Source organism: Microtus oregoni, unplaced genomic scaffold (assembly GCF_018167655.1).
Source record: "Microtus oregoni isolate MIOR12 unplaced genomic scaffold, Mior012 000005F_ref0000423, whole genome shotgun sequence".
Taxonomy (NCBI): domain Eukaryota; kingdom Metazoa; phylum Chordata; class Mammalia; order Rodentia; family Cricetidae; genus Microtus; species Microtus oregoni.
The window spans coordinates 44,436,040-44,460,771 of record NW_024543064.1 but is presented as its reverse complement, the minus strand read 5'-3'; the positions used below and the strand labels follow the sequence as shown (position 1 = coordinate 44,460,771).

Here is a 24,732-nt window from a genome sequence, read left to right as displayed (position 1 = left end):
TGTAGTTTTTCATTTTTAACTCTTCCAGTGGAAATAGTAGTATTTCTCTCATAAACGGAACAAATTAACACTGGAAAACATTCCCATCAAATAGTAGCCTTGGTAACTGTGGTCTCAATGACTTCTATTTAAAGTGACAGTGATCAAAGGGCTTTACATTCCCTCCACACCTATGGGAAAACTGAAGCCTATGAAGTTTAAGGTGTTTTCTGAACATCACCCGATCTACCTACCACCTACTCATCAAAGCACACCCTGCTTGGGATTTATTCTAGGACTGTGTTCTCACTGCCGCGGATGGAGTGAGGGTCAAGCGAGCTAACACAGACATAGTAACGTGATGCTCCGTGGAGTATGGACGACAGAGTAAGGAGAGGCTGAAATGTGGAGTGTGAATGGCAGAAAGGACACCAGGCAGCTACTTTAAGTCGTGTGACAGTTGAGTGCAGGAACCGTAAGATAAGGGGACTTGAGTGAGCGTGACAGCTGCTAAGACCCTGCCATAGAAAGAAGCCCATTGTGATGGGCATTCCCCAGTGCATTTGGGGTGTCTGCTATTATTCTGAGGAAAGATTCTGTTTAAATGAATTGTAGTATCTGGCTAGAAAGGTATAATAGATTTCTTTAATAATAAGCATTTTAAAATTGTTAGTATACTAATATTCATCATGGATTTTCAAGGGGCTATTGTATTGTGAAGGGTTTTCAGAGCTGGTCACCACAGACCGTCTTTCTCCCTCTCCTCTTCTCACCCCCAACTCCAAATCTATTCCTACTGAGCATTAGCTGACAACATAGAAGTTGGAGGAGTGGGGACAGTCGTGCTTGAATTATATCTTTTAGTTTATGAAATAAGTCTGCTAATAACCACTGATTGAGCACTGCCAGATACTGGTGAGTGGTAGTGGATTTGTATATTTGGATGCTGATGACCCTGACATTGTGAGTTGTAGAATCCATCCGTCCATCCATCTACCTATGAATGCAAAATACATGCATTTCATCCATCTACCCACCCATCCAACCAGTTTTCAGAGCAGAGTCAACTTAACCCTGTAGAGCAACAGGTATGCTGCTGCGTTCCCATGGTAACACTAGAGCTGCCACAAGCATGTTTTAATTTCTTTTCAAATCTCAAGGAGAAGCTGTGAGGGATAGAGATGCACACATGTTTAGAGAGTCCCTACCCCTTAAGTGTTTTGTACGGAGGGAGAAGTATTGGGGGACCAGCAGTCACAGTGCAGAAACTCCACGAGGCTCAGAGGAGTTGCAGTTAATTGTTCAAGGCATTCACTGAAGACCGACACGATCCCAGACCTCCGTCACTTCCCAACTGCACTGTGAGGTCTCATTCTCTTTTGGCTTCACCCTACCCTTGCACTGAGTATCATTCCCACAGAAACAGCAAGTGCCTAAAATCTGGGGCACTACATTCTTAATTTTAGCACCCCATCTGCTCTGAGTAATGACAAACAGAGATGCACAAACCCATCTTTTCCGGAGAGCCTCACCCCAGGATTCCTGAGCAAATGTAGGGCCCCGATGAGAGCGAGCCAGTGCCATCCATGCCGCGGCCCGATGCCATGGTGTGGTGGACCATGCAGTTTTGCTTGAATTTGGAAAGAGCATCTTGCAACCCCCAGATAATGAGCGAGTGGAGAGGCAGGTGGGAAGCCATCGTGTTGGAGTTTGCACACGGTATGGCTGCCCGGCAGCCTCTTCAGCAAATGAGGAGCTTGGGGAGACTGGCTCTCATTCCTCTGCACACTTGGGATGGGGACTGGTTTCCATTCAGTGCACAGAGCTTTTCCCTCCAGTTTTCTATGAGAGCTGGAGTTTTAATAAAGCCATTGTAGGACCCTGGGTCTAGCAGCAACTAGATTGATCCTAAGTGCGTTGGCGCGTGTCCTTGGCACTGGGTTTGTGATGCCATACAACCTTTTGGCTGAGTTCATCATCAAAGAGGAGCCTCTGAATTATTGTAGGAAGCATCTGCTTAGATAAAGTTATATGTCCCTCCTCTTTGCGTCTCAGCCTCCCTGTCTTGTGAAATGAAAAATAGGGGTCATAAACTCTCTTGGCTCTGGATTCCACTGTTGAACTTCCCGAGTTAAAGGCTGGGAAGGCGTTGAGGCAATCAGATGAGATGTGTGTCAAACAAATACGTGTAAGGATTATTTCCTTTCATCTTTGGGAAGTCGGGCAGTGGTCGGCCAGGACCGCTTTGCCTACTTTCCCCAACAATAGTAATTCCACGAGACAGAAGTTAGCACTCAAATTTCAGAGAAGCTAGCAAACAGTAAAGACTCGGGCCAGGAATGAAGAGCAACCTCACCTCATTTATGGCCTCTGTTTTCCCTATCACTGTGTGTTTCTCAGTCACATTGAGAAGGATGCATCCACACACAGCAGCCCTGACCCAGTCAGCATCAGATGAAGTTGGCTTGAGTTGAAATGCTCACAGCTTGAGTGTAGAGTCTATTGGAAATGAAAGGTCTGGCCATTGCGGGTCATAAAGCATCCAGGTGACATTAGCTTGCCTGATGAGTTAAGCTCACTGTTCATTTATTGGGAGCAATGTCTAAATGCCACAAAGGCGTGTTAGTCAGCAGAGCTGGTTTTCCTTTGCTTTACCAGGGAGGCAGGAATCATCTAGGGTATTTCCAGGCCGTCACAGACACTCAGATGTCTGAGTACTTTAATTCGATCTTGCCATTTGACCTGTTGACCCTGGACCTCAGCTTCCATTGTGCCTTCAAAGCAGGTATCCAGGCGGTCAGGACTGGTTCACTCTCTCCCCTTGGGCTGGGTTCATCCTCCTCGGGGCTACCAACCTTTTATGTTGTAAGAGCTCTTTGTCTTGTCCCATGACATTGAGGACAGCAGCAGCCATTGGAAAACCATGTTGCTTCTGTCACTGTCCATCACAGCTATGGAGCCAACCCTTCAGCCACTCAGTACAGTGAACTTCTAGAGCCTCCTTCCAACACCCTCCTGTAGTTTCCTGAGTGAGAGATGTCACTCTGTCCCTTATCTGTGGCACCAAGTCTAATATTTGATACCAAGTCTAATATTCAACCTTTGAAATCATCTTACCCAGTGAAAGAACCAGGGTTAGTACGACAAGGAGTAGAGGATATTCCCTTCCCTTCCCTTCCCTTCCCTTCCCTTCCCTTCCCTTCCCTTCCCTTCCCTTCCCGTTCCCTCCCCTCCCCTCCCCTCCCCTCCCCTCCCCTCCCCTCCCCTCCCCTCCCCTCACCACCCCTCCCCTCCCCTCCCCTTGCCACCCCTCTCCTCCCCTCCCCTACTTTCCCTTCCCCTCCTCTTCCCCTCCCCTCACCTTCCCCTCCTCTCCTTTCCCTTCCCTTCACTCTTTCCTGCCTTTCTTTTTCTTCTTTTTGTCTTCCCCCCCACTACCCATCTCCTCCTCTCCCCCGCTCTCTCTCTCGTTATTTATTTATTGTGTTCCTATCTTTCAAATATGGAACTGGTTACTCCTGAAGTTTTTTTCCTTTTCCAGGGTCACATGGCTAGTGTCCACTGAGAACCCCAACTCTAGATTCCAGAACTGCTTCTGTACCTTGCTAGCCTGTGTTTTACCCACCCACCCTCTCTTCCACATGCCATCCTAGAATCCTCACTGTCCTTAGGTTGGACTTGGCCCCATGGGCTTTCGTCTCCCTGAAATGTTCTTCTCAACTTCTTCCCCATGCCACATACTCGCACTTTCTTGAATGTTTTTGCTCTGGTGCTATGTGCCCCTCCCCTGCGCACGGACTCCTCTCCAGCCGACAGTGAGATGTAGCCCCCTCCCTCTCCTTTTCTTTCCTAGCACATCTGGCATGTTATGTTTGATTTATATTTCTGTTTACCAGCTGCCTCCCTCCTCCACAACAGAAGCTACACTCCAGAGCTAAATAACCCATGGCAAAAGCCCCACTTGAAAATGCACTTGAATGGGCTGCTCGCTGTGTAAGTCAGCAGGTGTATTTGGAGTTGCGAGGTCTGTGCTCCGTGCTCCTTGCCCTGATTGCATTTACGATGGACCCTTAGCTGTGTCTCCCCATGTGACCACACCCTGCCCCAGTCCTCTGCTGATCACTCCTCAAAGTCACTAGCTGTGATCTGAACTGTGCCCTTTGTCCTCCCTCCTCCCTGGGTGGCCAGTGTCGCTGGCGGGCTGGTGCAACTGTCTCCCCAGGCGTTTGGCTCTGCAGCTTGGTGAACATGGGTATTGTGCTATTTAATTTCATTTAACTTTTTATCTCAGGATAGAGATCTTTATTAGAAATAAATGTGTTCAGGCTATGGGGTTTTGTTTGCTTTCAGCATGTGGAGGTATTTCCCATGAGTTCTTTCTCCCTATGCCTGAGGTTCTGAGCACGTTTTCTGGAAGCCACTCTGAAGCTGACTCGGGGGAAATTATGTTCGAAACAGAGGGCTCCTTCTCTAGAGTACGCAAAAGTTTGATTGTCTTTTTTTAATTCTTAAAGGTTTTTTTTTTTGTTCCCTTATATTCTTATTATACTTCTGAAAACACCTTCATCTCCGAGCAGCGTTGCTGGCGAAGCGATGACTTTGGATGTTAATAGTGTGCAGTGGTGGGGAATGGAATCGTTGATGAAAGCTGCACTGTTTGTTGGACCCTAGTGGTGGCCAAGATGGACTGGGAACCAGGTGACCTGGCGGATGATTCTGCATAATGTTCTAATTGGGTGATCCGTCAGTCTCTTAAGATGTGGCCCCACCTCTGGGGCAATGACAACTCTAAGCCTTTGGTACAGGTCATCTCTAATATCCTCTCTGCTTTGCAGTGTAGCCTGGAAGCCTGAACACTGTGGGGGTGTCTAACTGGCTCTTCCCTGCACCTCCAGGAGTGGCAGCTCCAGGTGGATCACCCTCCTTCTCAGAGCCTGCCTTACTGGGTCTCTGAAATGAGGACCAAAGTCTCTGTCAGGTATCTTTCCAGCAGTATAAAGAGCATTTTATTTGGGCACACTAATGTGGAAGTACTTTTGAGCCCTGAGGCCTTGTGATTATTTGAAGCAACTTCTTATTTTATCGTGTGATTTTTTCTGGCTATGTGCCACCAGAACGGAGGGATAAAAGTCAGGAGATGAAAAGGCACCGCACATCATACTGACAATTTTTAAATTCTGCTTTTAAAATATACTGGGTTTATGTCTCCATTTTTGAATTTCTCTCTCTCTTTTTTTTCTTTAATCTCCACTTTACATTTTAAGTTCTTGACTTGAGCTTGGGGAAAGGGCTGCGGCTTTCATGCAGGTTTTCAAAGGCCTATTTGATATTCCTAGTTCCTCACCTCTGATTTTCCTGTGGGTGTTTCCCCCTGGAATTCCTGAGGGGAAGAGATCTTGCCTGGCTTCCTGCTGATCATATGACCTCTCTTCCTTGGTGGACCTAAAGGGCTGAAGCCTGGAAACTCACAGACTGCAGGGGATTTACAGGACCAGTGAGCAGCCTTGTCTGAGCTGCCAGTTAATGGACACTTAACAGAGACAGTTCAGGTTTTGTTTTTTTGTGAAAACCCAATTAAAGGCCTAGAGTAATTGATTTACTAGTTTGACTGGGGGAAGCTGTTCAGCGTGAATCTGGTTATCTTGCTCTTGATCCCTTTGTTCCTGAAGAGTGTTCCTAATTTAGATTGCAAACTTTAATGACCAAAGGTTGAAGTTCCTTCCAGAGAGAACATCCTCCGGTAGCCCCATAGCCTTGGCCAGGTATCAGGTACTGGACAGATAGTGAAGGGGTGTGGTCTTGACTCTGCAGATGAAGGAGGAGGTGTGGCCTCACTGGGTGGGGCTGAGTAGAGAGGGTTGGGGTAAAAACCCAGCTTTTTTGGTGTCATTCAGGATGGGAATAACCTACACCCACATCCCTGGTCCCCATGATCTTCATTTTAAGTCCAGAACTGAGGCTATCATTAAGGAAGTATAATAAAGACCCAAGAGTCAGGTGCCATTTGCGAACTATGAGAAAGGATCCTTGGACCAGAAGACAGGAATTCCAATTCTCTTTTTAGCAGTTGTTTGCTGAGAAACCACAGACTTGTGGCTTTGCCATCCAGGGTAGAACGAGACCAACATCATCTATTTGACCAGCTTGCCATGTGGATAGAATGAGAACTCTGAAGAGAAGGTACTTGCTAAAGCATGACGGTTGCTGTGAGCCAGAAAGTGCCAGGTAAACAGAAGTCCATCTGCAGAGACTCCCTTCCCATCGGTCCCTGGGCTCTTTTTCCTTGCTCTGCGGCTGTGCTGTCTTCCAAGTAAAGGAAAATGGGAGGTGAGCATGGAAAGGAAGGAGCTGGAGAGCAAGCTGTTTAGACTTCAGGCAGGTAAAGTGAGTTAATGATGAAGTATCAGAAAGACACTTGGGGTCTTTTAGAAACCCTGTCCCATGGCACGACAAACAAACAAGCTGTCGGTAGGCAGAACAGCCATGCTTGCATCTTTAATCATGGTGTTGCTTTTGTGAGTTGTCATCAAGAGCCCTCTTTGAGGACAGTTGTGGGATACCCTCAAGGATGCGAGTCCCATATTCCTTTGGAAAGTTTGCATGAGCAGAGGCTACCCAAGCAAGCTCATTCTTGGCAGGCAGAAATTAATCTGAACTGTTCTCCGAATTTACCGAGCAAGTGCTTGCCTGAATAGACAAGGAGCCTAGGGGTATTTTTTTGTGGGAGTGATGAGTTGTGAATCTCAATATGATATGTGTGTTAAAAAAAAAATAACATCGGCCTGTTTTAAGAGAGAAAAGAAGTTTCTGAGTGTTTGGCTAAGCAGGTTATTTTTAAACTGAGAAAAAATAGTATTGTAGAGATTTGAAAGATTTCACGCTTTTATTTATTCAGTTAATATACATGTGGAGGTTTCTTGCATCTTATTAAGACTGGGACAAAGGAAAATGCAAGGGAAATAGGCGGCCATCTGTGCCCTCGGGTGGCCTTCGGGCTCACTGTGGGACCAGATGCAGGTAGGTGAGACTGACAGCTAATGCAGGGCAGGCTGGTTATATGGAAACATTTGATACTTAATATTTTTAGTATGCTGGGGTGTGCTTGGGTTCTGTCAGAGAAATAGTGCCTAGAACTGGATGTCACATCATTTCTGTGCCTTAGTTCCTCCTGCTGTGAAATGGGTCTAATAACAGCTTCCAGGCTAAGTGAAGATTCAGTGAGACAGGAGTAAGTTGTGCATAGCACAGACCAGGGCACAAAGGCAGCCTGCTGAGTGTCCTCTGCTTCCTCTCACCATCTCTTTCCCTTCTCTGCTCCACCCCAAGCACGTAGGCAGGGAGTTCCTTAGACTTTTGAAGACTAGAGACCGTGACAGAGTGTTCTCAGGGTCTGAACTAGGATTTTGAGCAGATGCCTTCTCCTTGTCGCTTTAGGACACTCTGTTCCCTTACCCAACTTTCTCCCTTTAATCTCAGAGACTGTGCTGTGTGGACTCCCTCAGTCTCATTGTCCGCCCGCCTATCTGTCCACCCTTGGGCCTCCCAGATGTTTATCGGAATTGGTGAATCCTGCACCATGGCAGGAAGAAGTTAGTCGGGTCTGCTTTCAGTCCTCCTTCGACTTTCTTCCTGCTGGGTTGCCTTGGGTCTACCACCAAAAGTCAAAGCTTTGTGTAAAAAGCTTTGCCCCTTAGTTCTGGATGACCTCTGCCAGGTCTGGCAGTAATACCACTCTGTCTCTGGAGTCCTGAACTATCCTTTGAGGTCTCCCTTAAGCAATGCTCACGCTATAAAATCGTCTGAAAAGTCTGTGAGCTTGACATCTGATTCCCGCAGAAACAGCAAAGAGGGAACTGAGATTTAAAAGGCGAGGACTTGTGTGGCATTCGGTGTCCAGTCATCTCTGAATCCATGTTTTCCAGATGTAACTGTAGCATGGGTTTCCTGTGTGGACAGGGACTGAGTTGTGGGTTGGGAGAGGTGTCCTGGACTTTGTCTGGCCTGAGGGTCAGACAAAGTTAGTATATCGGATCTCACTTTTCACAACAGAAATATTTTTTTGTAAGTGGTTTCTTTATTAATTTTGACAAACCCTTATACATAGTATAAGAGATAAATACTGGAAAAAAGTTCCCTTTTCATTCCAAATAATTGTATACAAGTGAAATGGAGGGGAGGAAAGGCAAATGATATGTGTTCCTCTCCCACTGTGAGGTCAAGTGCAGTACTTGGTACCTTCTGTATACACACAGAAGCCTTTTTAAAAAAAAAAAAAGATTCCAGTTCTTGGCTTCACAGAGGTAGATACTGAGCTCAAGAATGTCAAGAGGCCGCCCTGTTGGGTCCTTTATCGGGGAGGTAGTGGAATCACAGAGTGAAATCTCAAGATGAGTCTGCAAGTCAGTGGTACCCAGGGTTCCATTGTGAGCCCCGCGGTGAGCAGCCCTGATTGGTGATAAGGATAATCAGGTGTACTTGGCTGGAAGTTGTAGCTAAGCAGGAGCCTCCACCCCCTGGCAGAAGCTATCCCCTGCTGGCAACAGCTAGAGGTCATGCTGGAGTTTAGTTAGGATCAGCCGTGCAGCCTGTCCTCATGAAGGCTGGCATATGAGTTCCTAGCAGGAAAGGTCTCGGATGCCTCCTGGGAACTAAAGCTAAATTAATCCTTTTGTTTGCATTGCGTGGGACTTTGTTAGCTCCCTGAATGAGTACCCTCAGCTGCTTCTTCCCCTAAAGTGACCTCCATGCTAATCATGAACTTTCTTTCCTCCCCATGGCTTCTGCTGACATAAAGTTCCTGTCCTGCTGGGCCCCTGTTGTGCTGCCCTAGGGCTGTTCCCTGGTGCTGGTCTCAGGGTCAGAGTCTGCATCACTGAAGCCACATGCTCCAAAGAGAGCGTATGTCTATCATCCTCTGTATTCAGTGTGGATAGATTTTCTTGCTGGGCTCAACTGTTGTTTGAATGAAGAATTTAACCCAGGCTCAGGGAGCTGGGACTTGACTTGGGTAAAGGGGGTGTAGGAAGCAGGGTCAATATACAGGAGTCCTTTGTCATTAAGAAAACACATTGACAAGTTTCACAATTCAAGACTGGACATCTGTGGACGTCACTATTCTGTCCATCACCGTTTGCTGTCTTGTCCCAAAGATTCTACAGGCAAAAGGCGTTCATGGCATTTCAGTGTCTCTGTGGTCTTACCCATCTAAAACATTGGTCTGTAATCTGAACTCTGAGTTCAAAAGTTCACATTTTCATTATCTAACTCATCTCTATCATTTTCTGGAAATGAGAGCAGTGAACCCTTTGGAGGGACATTTCTCTGCCTCCACTGTGCACTGCCCTCTATGTGGTGAATGTTTTCTGTGGAGCACATCATATATTATAATAGCCGTATGTGGTGTGTATTGTGAGTCATTACATTTTTTCAGTGGCCACATGGAGTTTCAGGGCCTTAAGTAATATGCATCCCTTCTTGACCAGTGAGAGTGAGGGTCGTGCTGGCCCCCAAGACTCATGGGAGTTCTCATATTTGTTATTCCCATCTCTGAACTCTGCTACCTGTTAGAGCCACCTGACCTTTTGTCCAGTACCCCGGATGCACACACACAGGCTGTACAGTGAGAATTCCAGGGGTGGACTGCAGTTGCACTGACAGGCGCTACTTGCAGTGATCGTGGGATCTGTCATGTGGGCTGTCTGCTCAGACGCAGTCGCTCATGTGCACAAGAGGCAGGTCTGCGGTAGAGGAGGTGTCTGAGGTGAGATGCCGTGGATGCTGACCAGTGACTCTGAGAGAGTGCCAACAGCCTTCCGTGTTGCTTGGTTGTTTGGGAGTTGCCAAGAGTGGTTGCATTTTTATTTTTCTGTGAGATGGTTCAAATAAATACTCTCACAAATCAGGGAACAACAGAAACAAGATGGCCTTTGTTAGAGTGTCCGTCCTCATTTACGGCTTCAGGAAAACACAGCCCCATGGTTATCGTGGTTGCCTGTGCTTTTTGTCAGGGAGATAATTGTGGAAATTGGGTTGCTTCTTGTCAAGTGCAGCTCCCTTTGTGGAGAAAATTTGAGACATCCATGTATCCCATTTTACAGTAATTGAGATTGGACTAGCAGATCATTAGCAGAGCAAAGGAAGACTATGACCTGTTTTTTTTTTGTTTTGTTTTGTTTTTGTTTTGTTTTTTTTTTTTTTTTTTTGGAAGGGAGGTGATAAAAATTTGACATTAGAGAAGACAAAAATAGGATGTCAGTGGTGGGAGAGAAAATGCCACCTGTTTGTACTTTCTGTGGGGAGATGATGGCTTCTGTTAATGGGGCCTTGCAAGGCCAGAACTCTTGCAGGAGAAGTCATCTATGGTCACTGTGATCTGGACAGCACTGAGATGAGTCCCTGTCCAAGGTCAGCCTAAAAGCCAGGTAGCATGGCAGCGGCTGTTGCATGCTTTTCTCAGCTCCCTTCCTTCCTCCTCTCTCTCTCTCTCTCTGAAAATAATGAATTGCAGCTTGTGGAAGAGAGAGTAAAGAAGGACCTGATATATTTTAAGTAAATCAGCAAGTCGAAGCCGCCAAATGTAGCGTTTGTTTATTGACGGTCCCCTCTCTGTGAGGGCCTCATTAAATACTTGTCTCTCTTTTTCTGCAAGACCCCAGGGGACAACAGTCATTTTGTGTCAGTCACACACTTTGCAGGAAGACATAGAGGAGCTGAACAAGGTTCAGTAAAGAGGAGCAAATGAACAATGCATCCTGCCTGGCCAGGGCATGAGGGAGCACTGGAGAGCACTGTGGCTAAAAGGACCCATGAGGGGCTCCCTTAGGATTGCTGTGCTGGGGGAAGCCATCCAGTGATTGGCTGGGCCTCTGCCCTTGATGGATGAAGCAGGAGACACTCTTTGTTCCATTGCTCCAAACTCCAGCATCTCTAGACAGCTTTGTAGAGCGCTGCGGAGAGGCTGAGCATGGAGCTGATTTGATGGTCGGATACTGATTAATAGCTCTGTTCCAAAGGAGAGCTTGTTTTGGGTTTGGCTTGATTTTGGCCTTTCCCCCTTTAAGATTCATTTATCTGGGACGTTTTAGGCAAGGGCCATTGAATAGTAGAAGCTTTTAAACCAAAAAACCCTACTGATGTAGCCATGCTGTCACTCCCCTCCTGGCTGTTGACCTCTAGGACCCTTAACACCTGCGCTAACACCATAGCGACAGAACCTGAACTGTCCTTGCTCATCTTCTCTGGTACTCCCGAGGTATTTCATGTGAGAGCCAGTAGTTACTCCGCAGCTGTGAAGAATGTGTGACGTCTCTACCAGTGTGTGTTTTTATTCACATGCTTGCCCAGGTTCTTTTGCTATCACTATAAGTGAATTCCAAAACTAGGTGGTTTATGAGAGAGTTAATGTTGCTTATTCTCTGTCCTTATTGACTGCATCTGGTTCCATCTCTGTCCATCTCTGCCTCTCTATTCCTTTCTGTCTCCATGATCTCTGTCTGTCTGTGTCTCGCTGTCTCAATCTCATTTCTGGCTCCATGATCTCTGTCTCTCTGTATTTCTGTCTCAGTCTCTGGGACCTCCACCTCTGTCAGCTAGAGCTTTGCTTGTCAACACGGTGGTATTTACAAGTCTCTTCCATCTTAACTCCATATCCTAATTGCTGACAAAGTCTACTCCACCCACTGCTGCTATCAGGCCCCAGAGTGAGGTAGACCTTTGTCGGCTGTGTACCGTCCTGCCAACTTTCCTCTTATTACACAGTGGGTTGCACAGTCTCTGCGGGTTGAGAGTCTTACTTGCCTACCTAAGAACCACTTGAAAACTTGAAGATGTCTTTTCTCTCTTTGAGCATATAGAGTAGTAGATTCCTAGAGAACAGTCTTTCAATAGCCACATTGTCAGTGGCTCCTCAAACTTCTGATGTGCTTTCTACACCGTACCCTGGGCCCTGGCTCTATAGGTGTTATCATCCAAACGTGGTCTATTAAGTTTCTATTCAAAGTGGGGTAGCATGCAATGCTTAACTAAGAAAGTAGATGCATAGCTGTATTAAAAGATGGGAAATAAGGTAACTGGAGAGATGGCTCCATGGTTAAGAGTACCGACTATTCTTCTGAGGACCTGGGTTTGATCCCCAGTGTCTACATGGTAGTTCATACCCATCTATAATTCTAGTTCTAGAGGATTCAATGCCCTCTTCTTAGAGCCAATAAGATATACAGTACAGATGATGCCAGTTCCAGGGGTTCTGCCACCCTGTTCTAGCCTCTGTGGGCACCACACATGCATGTGGTGTGTAGGTACAAATGCAGGCAAAACATTTATTACATATAAAATTATAAAAAAACGTTAAAAGATAGGAATTAAGACTGAGAGAAGACAAGAAGGCAAGGGCAGGACAGGGCAGCATTGAACAGAGGGAGTGAAAAGCAGGCAGCTGTGAGATTTCACACAATTTTGCTCATTTAGCTTCTCAAAAACCCATCAGGATAGAAAGTTTCCCTATTTCGCAGATGAAGAAGTTGAGGCTGACTAATTAACTAGCTCAAGAAACTAAAGCCACGCGGCAGTCACTAGAAATCAGTGGTAGAGTCGGGCAGGAGTCCAACTCAGCCTCTGGACTGCTCCTTAAGTTTAGAGCCTTCCACTTTGTGTGTGCTGTTGTGAAATTAGAGACCAGGGTTTAATAGAAGAGCCCATGGTATTGTAGACCATGGTGAGATGACTTAAGATGATTAGCCTACCTTCCTGTCTGATTTTCTTACTTTCTTTAAGTTTTGGAGTTTGTTATTGTTATTTTGTTTTGTTTTGTTTTTCCCATATTGGGTTTCATGTAACCCATGCTGGCTCACTATGCAGCTGGGGTGGCTTTGAATTACTGATTTCGCTGCCCCCCATTTCCCAAGTGCTGGGATTGCAGGATGCTCTCACACCTCTTTCCAATACCTTTGGAGTTACATAATGAATTTCCATGGTCCTAAAACATTTAACGAAACTTTATGACCCATTAGTGAAATGAAACACCCCTAAGCATGCCATGTGGCTGTCCAGGAAACTCCTTGAATATTGCTAAAGGCTGGTTCTGACTTTGTTTAGCTTTGAATTCGATTAGACAAACACGTTCTTCAGCGTCATTGGCTGCTGGAAGCCGGCAGACACTTGAGTCACTGTTGGCCCCTGCCTTTGAGGAGTAGCATTGTACTTGAACAAAACACATTTCCTCAGAGATTTTACAAGTCCCGACTCGTGTCCACATGTACAGTTAATTTCCTTACCTTCCCATTTTACAACGAGTAATCTGACAAACTTTATACATAGTTTACCTCTAGATTTTTTTCTCCTAAGGAAAATGACACCAAGCAGCTATTGCATAGAAAAACATCATTTATCTTTTATATTAATTTTGAAAAGGAGAAATGTGTTTTGTTTGTAAACTATTTTACATGAGTTTGGTCTACCTCCATCGGACCTTCTTTAGTACTGTACTGCTTTGGGCCAGCAAGTTGGCTCAGAGCGTAAAGGTGCTTCCTCAACACGTCCGGTGGCCTGAGCTCTTCCATCCCTAGAGACTATGTAAAAGTAGGAGAACTGATTGTATGACTGTGATGTTGTTCTCTAACCCCCACATTTGTGCTGTGATATTATGCCCCCCCCACAGGCACTCTCACAATAATAAGAAATAAATACATTTAAAAATATAAACAAAAAGCATTTCTGCTGGTCCTGTGTGCTAGGTTTTAAGCTAAGCTGTAGTGTGTTTGTGTATGTGTTTATGTGTACACTAGGGTCTGAGCTAAGCTGTTTTGTGTGTGTGTGTGTGTGTGTGTGTGTGTGTGTACACGTGCATATATGTGTAACATGAAAATTTCAAAATTGGTTGAAAAGTGAAGAAGTTTGGGTTTACTTAAGCCTTTTACTTAGGTTCCAATGCTAGTGTTTTATCCCTTGTGTTTTATCATGTATAGACATCATGTTTTAGGTATTACATGCATAAACACATATGTGCATTTGCATGTACACAATTTTTTCTGGATCATTTCAAAGTAATCTAGATGTGTCTTGGCCCTTCTAAATATTTGATGTCTTTTCCTAAGAATAGATACTTTCTCTTATATAACCATAGAAAAGTTATCAAATAATCTTAACATGGATACAGTATTGCTACCTCATATAGTTTTCATTGTCACAGAGATTCCCACTGTGGTATGTCTTTTCCCATCACAACAAGATCCTGTATATAGATCTTAGTATTTGATGTGTTTAGTTCCTTTCCCTCTAAACTTCCTCTAGCCTACCTTTGTGGTTTGTTGCGATTTTTGTTGAACATAGCTGGCCCCCACGGCCCCCCACTTTGAAAGGTTTAACCTGGGAAGAGCCATGGTCAGGGGGCTTGGCGGGAGTGGAGATGCTGCATCCTCAGGGCACCTCTCTTCTGCCCTCCTCATTGACACTGAGCTTCATAAGCTAATGGAGACATTGTTCAATTCCTTCATTGTATGATCACAAACTTCCCCTGGGAACCATAGATGCAGTGGGAAGATACTTTTAGACCTTTGAAGTCCTGTTCCTCATAAAAAATCTCCAGACCTACAGTGTCTAACTAGTCTCTACAGTATCTAACTAGTCTCTACAGTGTCTAACTAGTCTCTACAGTATCTAACTAGTCTCTACAGTATTTAACTAGTCTCTACAGTATCTAACTAGTCTCTACAGTATCTAACTAGTCTCTACAGTATCTAACTAGTCTCTACAGTATCTAACTAGCCTCTACTCTTATGGTTGCAAAATGTTGATGTATGGTTGCAGGGTCCCATTGTCACTGTCGCTCAGTGTCAGCATCCATTCTCTGCAAGGCAGCCTTTCCCTTGTCCCCTGTGTTCTTCTGTCAGCGGGGTTGGGCATGTCTAGCATGGCTCCCCGGGATTTGGACCCGATTGAAATGGCAAGAGAAAAAAGAAATGGCAAACACACAGAAACACAAAGAAAGCTGGGACGGGTTGGAGTGGGTGCTGGGATGGAGAAAGTTCAGCATCCTGAAAGCTCAGCCAGTTTTCTTCCAGAGTTGAAGAGAGAGGCAGGTGATTGTGTCAGGCTGAAGGGGAAGGTGGCGTGACTGAAGTCACAAGGAGGTGGGGTTTATGGTACACAGCTGGATCAGTAGACACAGTATCTGTTGAGGAATATGCAGGCTGGGAATATCCAGAGGACCAGGAAGTTATGGAGGACATTTTCATCACGTATTATCACTACTTGTTTCCTAGAGGACGATTTTGTATCCCTCTGACCTCAGGGTCCTTCACATGGCTGTGCTCTGGTCAACAGCACACATTCATCAGGACTTGAATCACTTGGGGCTTTCTCTGCCTCCTGCAGGTATGGATTCATGGATTTATTCAACGATGTATCATCTTGCTGCTTGAAGTGTTCCATCTGAGGTGGCATTGTCCTAAGACCATTTTTTCCCCTTTGGTTTCACCCTGTGCAATTCTCACTTTCTGGAAAACATGGCATTTGAGGCTGGTCTTCTTCCCCTCCTCTGCAGCCCTGGCTTCATGTGTAAAGAATGGAGCTAGAGGCCACCCTCCAAGTAGGAGGTGACTCACTGCTCCTGGGATTTTTTTTTTTTTTTTTTTTTTTTGCTGTTTAGTGGATGAAAACACAGATTCACATATACCTTTAAGTACCCACACACATAATTTATATTTAAATCTCATCCCCTGAAACCGCCAGTTTCTAATCTGCCCCCTAGTGTTCTTTCCTGCTTTACTTTTGTATAGACCCAAAAGTTCTTTCTTCCTGAGAACTTGTTCTCCCAAGACACAGGTGCACTCCTCTCTTGCTCGGTCTTGTAATGTGTCAGAATAGTTTCAAAATTCTTCGGCCTGTCACATTGAAGAAAGCAGAAGAACCTGATAAACGTGTTTGACATTTACTTTTTAAACTTTGGACTCCCTTCCTACACAAGAGGAAGTGCATGCCGTGCGATCACAGACTCCTAAGTGACCTGATCTGTCTTTCTTGCACAATCCTTCCATGGCTGGACTTTTTGCTTCTCATGGAGCATAAAACAGAAATAACGTGCTTCATTTTTTTTTGTCTTCCCCCAATTCCCATCCTTGTTAATTTTTCAGCTGCCTAGAATGGTGTGCAAATTCCACAAGGAACTATTGTCTCAGAACAGTTACCCTTCGCCTTATCGCCCCAACCTGCCACCTGGCCACTGCAGCACCCAGCCCTCTCTCTCGTGTAGAAATCATTACCATCTTCTGTCTAATTTCCCTGTCCCTTTTTTAAAAAGACATCAGACTTAGGTCTTTCTTGCCAACAACACCCAAAGGTGGCTTGCTTCCCAGAGTGAACTGGCCTTGTTACGGGGCCATTCTCTTTTTCTTCCAAATCCCTCATGTTCTGTGGTGCAGTTCTTAACGGACTGATGGGGAACCCAGGGCTGCTTGCCTGCACCTTGCAGACATCTGTGCAGCGCTGAAATGGCCTGTTTCATGTGCTTACCATGTGGACAACACCGAGGATGACGTCCTGCAACACCAACCACAACACCACGATGGTTGGGTGCAGTTTACAATGCTGCAAATATGAAGTTCCTGATGCTGGAGAATGCCTTCAAATTTGCGGGCACTCATTGTCTTATTTTTTTGAAGGAAATATATACCCTTATTGGCATGTCATATAAGATGTATCAAGCTGGGGCAGGCAGTATTACTGTGATTTTTTTCATTTGAGGTGCAATTAATATTAGCATAAACGTAACCATTTTAACATGTTTTTATTACACACATCACAGATGATGTTTGAAAGTTACAACCATCATTTCTATCGAGTTCCAAAATATTTTCATCACCCCCCAAATGGATCTTGTTTCCATTAAGTTGTCTCTTTTCCTACCTGATTCGTCCATAACAATCACTGATCTGCTTCTGCAGATTTACCTATATTGACCAGTTCCCAGAAATGAAACCATACACTATGCAGCCTCCTTTGTCTGACTTAATTCACTTGGCCATTGTTCCCAAGGTTTCTCCACATTATAGCTTGTGCTGGTCCTGCACTGTTCATTTTAACAGCGGAGTAATTTTCCAAGCGACCGAAAGACCACATATTCCTTACTCCTTCTTCCATGGTTAAGTAATGAGAAGTGAATGGGGGTGAAGCATGGCTTGTGCTTTGGTCTATACAAGCAGTTCTCAACCTGTGGGTCACGACCCCTCAACAGCCGTAGGCAGGTTGAGAACCTGTTCTGAACTTAATCAGCAGGTGACCGTGGACAAGCTCCTCTCTTGGCCGTGGCTCAGTTTTCTCGTTGGCTAAAGAGAAATATCTCACTTTTTACATTGGCGAAGTGATTGAATAAGCAATGTCTGAAAACATCATAGCCATTTTATCCCAGGACTCTATCGTGGAGAAAGAGCACATAAATGTGCATTGTAGTATGCGTTTTAGCTTGTGTTTGCAGTGTGTGCTGTTAGGGTTACCAAAACCTCCCTGCTTTGTTTGTCGAGCAGAGGCATAGCTGTTTCTTCTGCTTTTGAGGTTGGGTGTGTTTGTCCCCCACCCCGTCGCGTACCCAACATGGGATTTTCCATTTCGGAAGTCGTTCACGAGACAGAAAGTCTGTAGTGGAATGTTACATAATTCACATTTAGAATTGAAGAGCTCATTATAAAAAACCTGACACACTTCAGAAATATTAAATTACTGCAGATTGTGTGGAGCAAAGAAACATTATTGAAGCATTTCAAAATTCCAGACGAGCCTGAATTTAACTGATAGGGTTTCACAGCTTTTACCGGGGAAAATGATTTGAGTTGTCACATGGTTTCTGGCCCCGAAGGACTTTAATCTCCTTAATTACAAAGAAATGAATTTCCTAAATAATTTGGAGTTACTTCACAGAATTCACTCAACCTCTGGCTTTTGGAAAATTAAAGGGGATGGCGGGCCCTTGCTGTGTGCAGTCTCCACCACAGCTTCCCTATTTGGGTTTCCATTCAGAATGGCTCTGGTGTTTCCCATCATTGTTGATACAGGGACGTACTTCAGAGATTCTCTAGTACTGCTCATAGCACTCGAATGTGTCACGTTTTGCCCAACGAGTGACTCTAGATGCCCAGGGGAAATGGGGAGGTGCTGGATGTTGGCCTTTGAAGTGGAAGGAGAGAAAATCATCTGAGTTCTATCCATTTTCATACAGTAGCTTTGAAAATCTTTGAAACTGTATAAACCCATGTCTGTAAGGTTCTTCCCGTACTGAGGTGTTCGGGACTGCGGACCACCAGACCCTGAATTTCTTGTAAGCAACTTATTTTCCTCTGCTCTGAGCAGCCTGCAGCTGCTCTGAGCACTAGACCCTGATGGCAGGGGAGTGGGTTCTGGTGAGTCTGCAGCTGAAAGATCCCAAGAGCTGGGGCATGGCCAGAGCCCTACAGAAGCTGCCCCTGAGCACAATAAAGAGGGCATTCTTGGCATTCTTGTCTCAAGGATGTCCGGGTGGCCCTGTCTGTCTGTCTCTGTCGGTGTTTGTTTGTGAGTAGAGCACAGAGCAGAACAGGTGCAGTTTTACACTTAGGAATTAGGCACCTGCTGGATCCAGGGCCAGCAGCACGGGGAGATCTGCTATCTTGCCTCTTCCCTATACTTTGTTCATTCTCAGGAAGCAGACTTAAGCTGGCCCGGTTTCCCCTGGACATGTGTTCTCCTACCAGACACAAGGTCTTGATCAAACCACAAAAGAAACTATGACCTCATACTCATGAAGTGCTGGCTAAGAGGGTGTCCTTCCTTGGTCATTTTTCAGTCTCATGACAGGTGGGAGCTCACTTAGTTCCACAGTAACTTCATTGATTTGGCAACTGTCCATCATCTGGGTAAAGAAACTGAGGCAGGGAAAACCTCAGTGACTTTCCTCAGTGTCACACAGCTGGACAGCTGTTGAAACCCTGATCTTGGCCAATAATGGTAAAAGAGGGACAATTCCATTTGAATAGAAAATTCAGAACTTTTTCCAAACGGACTGTCTTTTTGAAGTGAGCCTCAAGGGGGTTGGATGAATGTCAAGGCAGACCCAACAATGGAACTGATGGCAAACAGAAGCAAAAGGGAGGGGTGGGAAGAGGACCCCCATGAAAGGCCAGGCTTCAACTTTCATTCAGTGGATTATATTTGTTTTAAATGCAGTTGGGGAAATGGGGGAGGTGTCCTTTTCACTATGCATGTCCTTTCAACAAAAGCATGGTTCTTCAGGACCCTGCAGAATGGGGCTAGTCTCATGTGTGGCTTTACTTACTTGCCAAGCAAAGTAAACATGGCTCCTTTGTGGCCAGCATGTCTGCCAGTTTATCCACTTTGGTTCTGGTCTGGTGCATGGATTGTTGTCCTCCATAGGACTGATTCTTCTGCCAGGTCTCACTTCCTTGTGAACAAGTGAAAGGCTTTGATGATTTCTTCCTGGCCACCAGAGTTGCACGGTGTTTGTTTACACCTGCTCTATACGAGAGTCTAGTAATTATTTTATTGCAATAAAATGATGGGTACTGAGAGTATGTCAATATGTGGCCAATAATTGTGATTCAGCCGTCTCCAGTGGGCTATGCCTTTGGAAATAAGGAGTTGTCATGCAGATAATGTCACAAAGATGATGGAGACATTCTCATTTTTTAGTGTGTGGTTTCAGAAAGTCTATTCTACAAAGGCGATTATCTCTTTTCCTTACTTATCACCTTAGATCCTCTCATTCAAATGCTTACATACAGAGATAGTGTAGCGTCCTTTGAAAAAATAATTAGGTTATTCTAAAAAAAAATATGACCAGGTATCTTCGGATAAAGGTGGACATTGCCTCACAATTAAGCTTTAATGTAATTTTATATGGCTTTCATATTAGGCCTTATAGTTAAGCCATCTTTAATTGTCATGATTAGCAGGGTTAGGTCATTAGTCTTTTTGAGCTGCAACTGGATTTTGAGGTCAACCCTCTTAGATTAAACAGTTCCAGTTCTACAGAACGAGCTAAAAATTGGCTGTACTATTTCAAGAGCCGGTTCTCATAGCTTCTTTTCTTAATATTATCGAAAGTGGATAACTAGTGAAATGTTTAGTCTCAGTGGATTCTCAGCTACAACCATCAGATTGGGGCTGGGCAAAAAGACTATTGACAACGGCAGTACGTTTATTCGATTGAAATGAGATCCAAGGCGACAGTGCACTTGCGTTGTTGGGGCCAGAGTATTGAGTGTATCTGTAAGTGCATAGTAAATGCTACCTGTAATTGAAGTGTCCGTGCTGCCCTAACCATCTTATTCTCCTGCTAACAGCATCTCTTCTTCTTCCTGGTACTCAGGACCGTGCGATACATGCTTCGGAGAGACAGAATGAACAAAAAGTGTGTGTCTCCCACCGCCATGTCTTTTCCTTTCCTTCCCCACATTAAATGCTTGTCTGCTCTTATAGCTGGGGGAAAAGCTGACATAAAAATTGGCTTGCTGCAAAGTTTTGCAGCCCCATTTGTCACCTTACCCTTGGAGCCCAATTGCATGTCAACTCTCCGTCCCCCTGATGCCTGCCAGTGAGGGACAGGCTGCAGGTCACTCCCCTATGATCTGCCTTAGCTGCCCAGGCTCTGATCAAGCTTGGCTGATGGATGGGTGGCCCATTGTTGAAAATGCCTCCACAGGGGGCTGGTCAGGAAATATGTCTGTGATATTTTCCGGGTGGCATCTAGCACTTGGCCATCAGGAACATGGGCAAAAGAGCTGGCGTTTGCTGCTTTTGAAAATTTCACTTTCTTAGCTGGCTAAACTGTTTCGCCAAGAACTTTTTTTAGTCTCATTTGTGGTATAAACCCCATCCGTGGCTTCGTGAACTCAGATGAACCAATTTGTCCCCAAAGATGGAGACGATCTTGCTGTTGCATGCTTGCTGGTTCATTTCCCCAACTTTCCTACAGCCCCAGAAGGCTCGCGATTCTGAATACTCTTGCTTTGATTTGCAGCACGCCGGAAGAGTGAATGACATGCACGGCGCGGGGTGTCCTTTCTGAAGGGAGGAGCCTTTCTCTTGGAGAGGATCCTCGATGAGCCTGGCCAAGGCCCGGGGTCTGTGTGAAGAGGACTAAGGATTAAGTAGGATGTCAACTGAGACAGAACTTCAAGCAGCTGTGAAAACCAGCGCCAAGAAAGACTCCAGGAAGAAAGGTAAGGCCGACTTCGCACCCCTCACGGGGCCGCTTTTCTGTGTCCTGATAAAGTTATCGCTAGAACGATACAAACACATAACTATGCAGCAGCTGTCACTTTTGGGGTGACTTGGTGCTCATAGTTTGATGGCTGTCATTCTCCAAATAAAATCCCAAATTGTTTTTCTAATACGCCGGGCCTGGGTGTGACTTCTAGCTATTCCTCCTTCAAAAGCAACCAACCGCCTTTGTCCCCAGTCGCCAGCTCTGTTCCCACTCCAGACTTTCTGCCTGATGTGGGTCTCTTTTGCATATTGCTGTGGTTCTCAAACTCTGACCACACTGGGCTCCAGAGGGGCTGCTTCGGGAGGACTGTGGAGTCGGTTCCTAGGAAGTGCCCGGCACCCACAGACTACACTGCGAACCAGTTCCCAGGGACACTTGTCTGGAGCCGACACTGAGAACTGCGGAGCCATCAGCAGAAAGTCCGTTCTTGCTCATTGCCTTTCTTCCACGCATGCGTACCCATTGTCCAGGCTGGGTTTCCTGTGACCTCCTGGGAGAGGCCTTCCTCATTCCCTGTTGGAGCTGGCGGCTTGTTTGCTTTGCTTCCGTTGTGCTTTGGTGCCTTCTCACTTTGCCTAAAATGCCTTACCTTTTTGTGAGTCCTCCTGAGTAGCAGCTCATGTTCACAATGAGACTCTCAGCACGTGGAAAGTACCTGAGAGAAGGTACACAGGTAACTGGTGATGAAAATTGACGTCTCCAGAGTCCTTTCAAAGATAAGTCTGTCACCGTGCATGTTTTGTGGGAGAATTGTTCCCATGGCTTTATGGATATGCGGCGTTTAGTTAAGGAAGTGTGTGCCCTTTGGTGGTTGGAAGTGTGCTTTTGCTCTGTGTGTGTGTGTGTGTGTGTGTGTGTGGTGTCTGTGGGTGTAGCTGTGGTATGTAGGTGTGGTCTATGTGAGTGTGTGTGTGTATGCATGTTTGTGTAGTATGTGTTGTCTGTGTGTATGTGTGTACTGTGCATGTGTCTGTCTATGTGCAAGCCCCATGGTTTCAGTTCCTCTCCCCTGTCTTGTCAGCTGTATGCAAGGAGACGAAAAGAGCTCTTTCAGGACCTGAAGTCTGTGCAAGTTTGCAAATCAGGATGCCCTTGGCTCCGCTGTGCCGGCCGTGATTTGTTGGAGACATCACTGTGCCTGCCTAATCATGTTTTGCGATGGCGTTTGTCTGGTACCTTTGAAGCATAGGGCATGAACGGAATCCACATGCAGCTTCTGGGCTGTCAGGACTCCAGGATCAAGTATAAATTTTGCATTTGATGTTTATTTGAAACACAAATATTTTGGAGACAGTCTTATTTTATGGCCCAAAACTTCATGTAAACCTTGCTTTTCATGCCTCCCAGTCTAAGAATAATAGACAAAAAAGCAAATGGGCAAGGGAACATGTCTTGAGAGACTGCTTTTGTGGGGAGGAGGTTGGGGAGTGTGTCCTAGAATTCAAATGCTTTTGCAATAGAAACTCGCAAATCTTGTTTCTGCTTCGAAAGTAACTGTTCCAATAATCTTGCGCTTTTTGGGGTTTAAAGCCTTAAAATTTTATCTTAGATAATTTTTTTCTCTTAATTTGAATGTACAAAACTCAGGAGCATTCTGAAGGGAGAATTTTTAGGTTTACCAGGGCACTAATTTAGGGATTTGGACCTGGATGGGAATGTGAAGGTGACCTGGCTACAGCCTCCTCATCTTCATCTCCTAAAAATCTACATTATTAACATAACTTTGTTGGAGAAGTGTCGTCCATTGCTGAGACCTTAGAGTCTGGGCAGGAAGGCCTAAGTTCTGACTGTGCCACTCCCTCCCTACCTGACCTTAGACAGTTCATGGCCCCTGCCCCCTGGCTCATTTTCCTCTTCTAAAAAATCAAGTGTGACAGTGTGTGCTCAGTGGCTGACTGTACAGGTTATATACGGAAGGCATGTTAAATCCATAGCCTCAGCATGTAATAAGTGTTCAACAGAAGCTGGCAGTTTTCTCTTTATCATTGTCCCCCTTTGCTTATCATCCTGTTATCTTTCCTTCCATCCCTCAATTTTCTCTTTGATTTCTTCACCATTTATCTTGAATTAATCAGACTGAGCTGCCCTTATAAATACCGCAGATTGAGTGGCTTCAAGCACCAATGTGTTTCTTACTGCTGGATGTGCCGGAATATGTATCTAAGAATGGGATCCCAACAATCCCTGTCCTCATGAAGGCTTTCTTCCTGGTTGTAGATGGCCACGTTCTCACAGAATAGAGAGCATCATTCACCTCCCTTCCCTTCCCTTCCCTTCCCTTCCCTTCCCTTCCCTTCCCTTCCCTTCCCTTCCTTTCCCTTCCCTTCCCTTCCCTCCCCTCCCCTCCCCTCCCCATCCCCTCCCCTCCCCTTCCCCTCCTCTCCCCTCCCCTCCCCTTCCCCTCCCCTCCCCTCCCCTCCCCTCCCCTTCCCCTCCCCTTCCCTCCCCTCCCCTCCTTTCTCTTCCCTTCTCTTCCCTCCTTTCCCTCCCCTTCCCTTTCCTTCCCTTCCCTGTCTTTCTCCTTTATCTCCTGCTCTCCCTCCCTACCACTTCACCCCCTGCCTTCTCCCCTTCCCCTCCTTCTCCTCCTCCTACTATTACTCCCACTCTCACATCAGTTAGCACCTTTGTCTGTCTATTCATCCACCCATCCATCCACAATACCATAACACTGGGGTTTTAAGCTTCATCCTATGGATTTTGATGGCGCATGACTATTTATTTGGTTAATAAGATACTTCATCTTCTTCCTCCCCTCTTCTTTTTCTGCATCATCGTAATTATCATCACCATAGGTTTGTCTTATCACATCTGATATCAAGGGAGCTTTTAACAGATGGGTTACTGCTTTGTCCCAGAGAATGATTTTATAATTATTTTTATTTGTGCAGTAGTGATAAGCAATCTTTATTCCAGATAAATCAGTAATAGATAAAAGTACCATGAGGGCATATAAATGAATTAAAAGTAGAAAATAATGTGTAATAACAATATTCCTTCATTACTTTTAAGGATTTGATAATAGAATAAGGATTCTGTTAAATAGATGCTGCTACCTTAGTCAAAATAAAAAATTTATATGTGATAGTTTATATATTAATCTTGAATCTTGAACACACTAATGTTATATTCTTTAACTGATTTTGGATTTTTATAGCATCAACATAATATAAATTTAAAGTTCTCAAGTATTTATTTTTCCTGTCATATTGCTTTGGCTGAGTCTGTCAGTATAATACTTATTAATAGTAACTACCCTATCTTTGTTCTGGATTAATGAAAAATTATATTTAAGTATAACGTTTAACTTTTACTAAAGGTTCATTATTAGTAATTTTTATGTATTTTTAAAGGAAGTTGAATGTTAACATGTTTCTGTATTTGCCTCAGTGATTGTGTGTGATTTCCTTTTATTGCTGTAAAAATTAGAAAAATTAGATTTTCTAATCTTCAATTCCTGAGCCAATTTTACTTGGTCACAATGTAGTATTTTCTCTACCCTG

The 24,732-nt window shown here is 45.0% G+C and overlaps 1 protein-coding gene across 5 annotated transcripts in view; it reads left to right on the top strand.

The window, feature by feature from the left end:
• Positions 1-24,732, top strand: part of Dab1 (DAB adaptor protein 1) — a 1,107,419-nt gene that overhangs the window by 834,611 nt on the left and 248,076 nt on the right. For all 5 annotated transcript variants that reach the window (XM_041652239.1, XM_041652236.1, XM_041652238.1 and 2 more), the window contains one exon: positions 20,981-21,182. In XM_041652239.1, coding sequence (XP_041508173.1) covers positions 21,116-21,182 — 67 coding nt within the window. In that variant the 5' untranslated portion in view covers positions 20,981-21,115. The remainder of the gene's footprint in view (positions 1-20,980; positions 21,183-24,732) is intronic.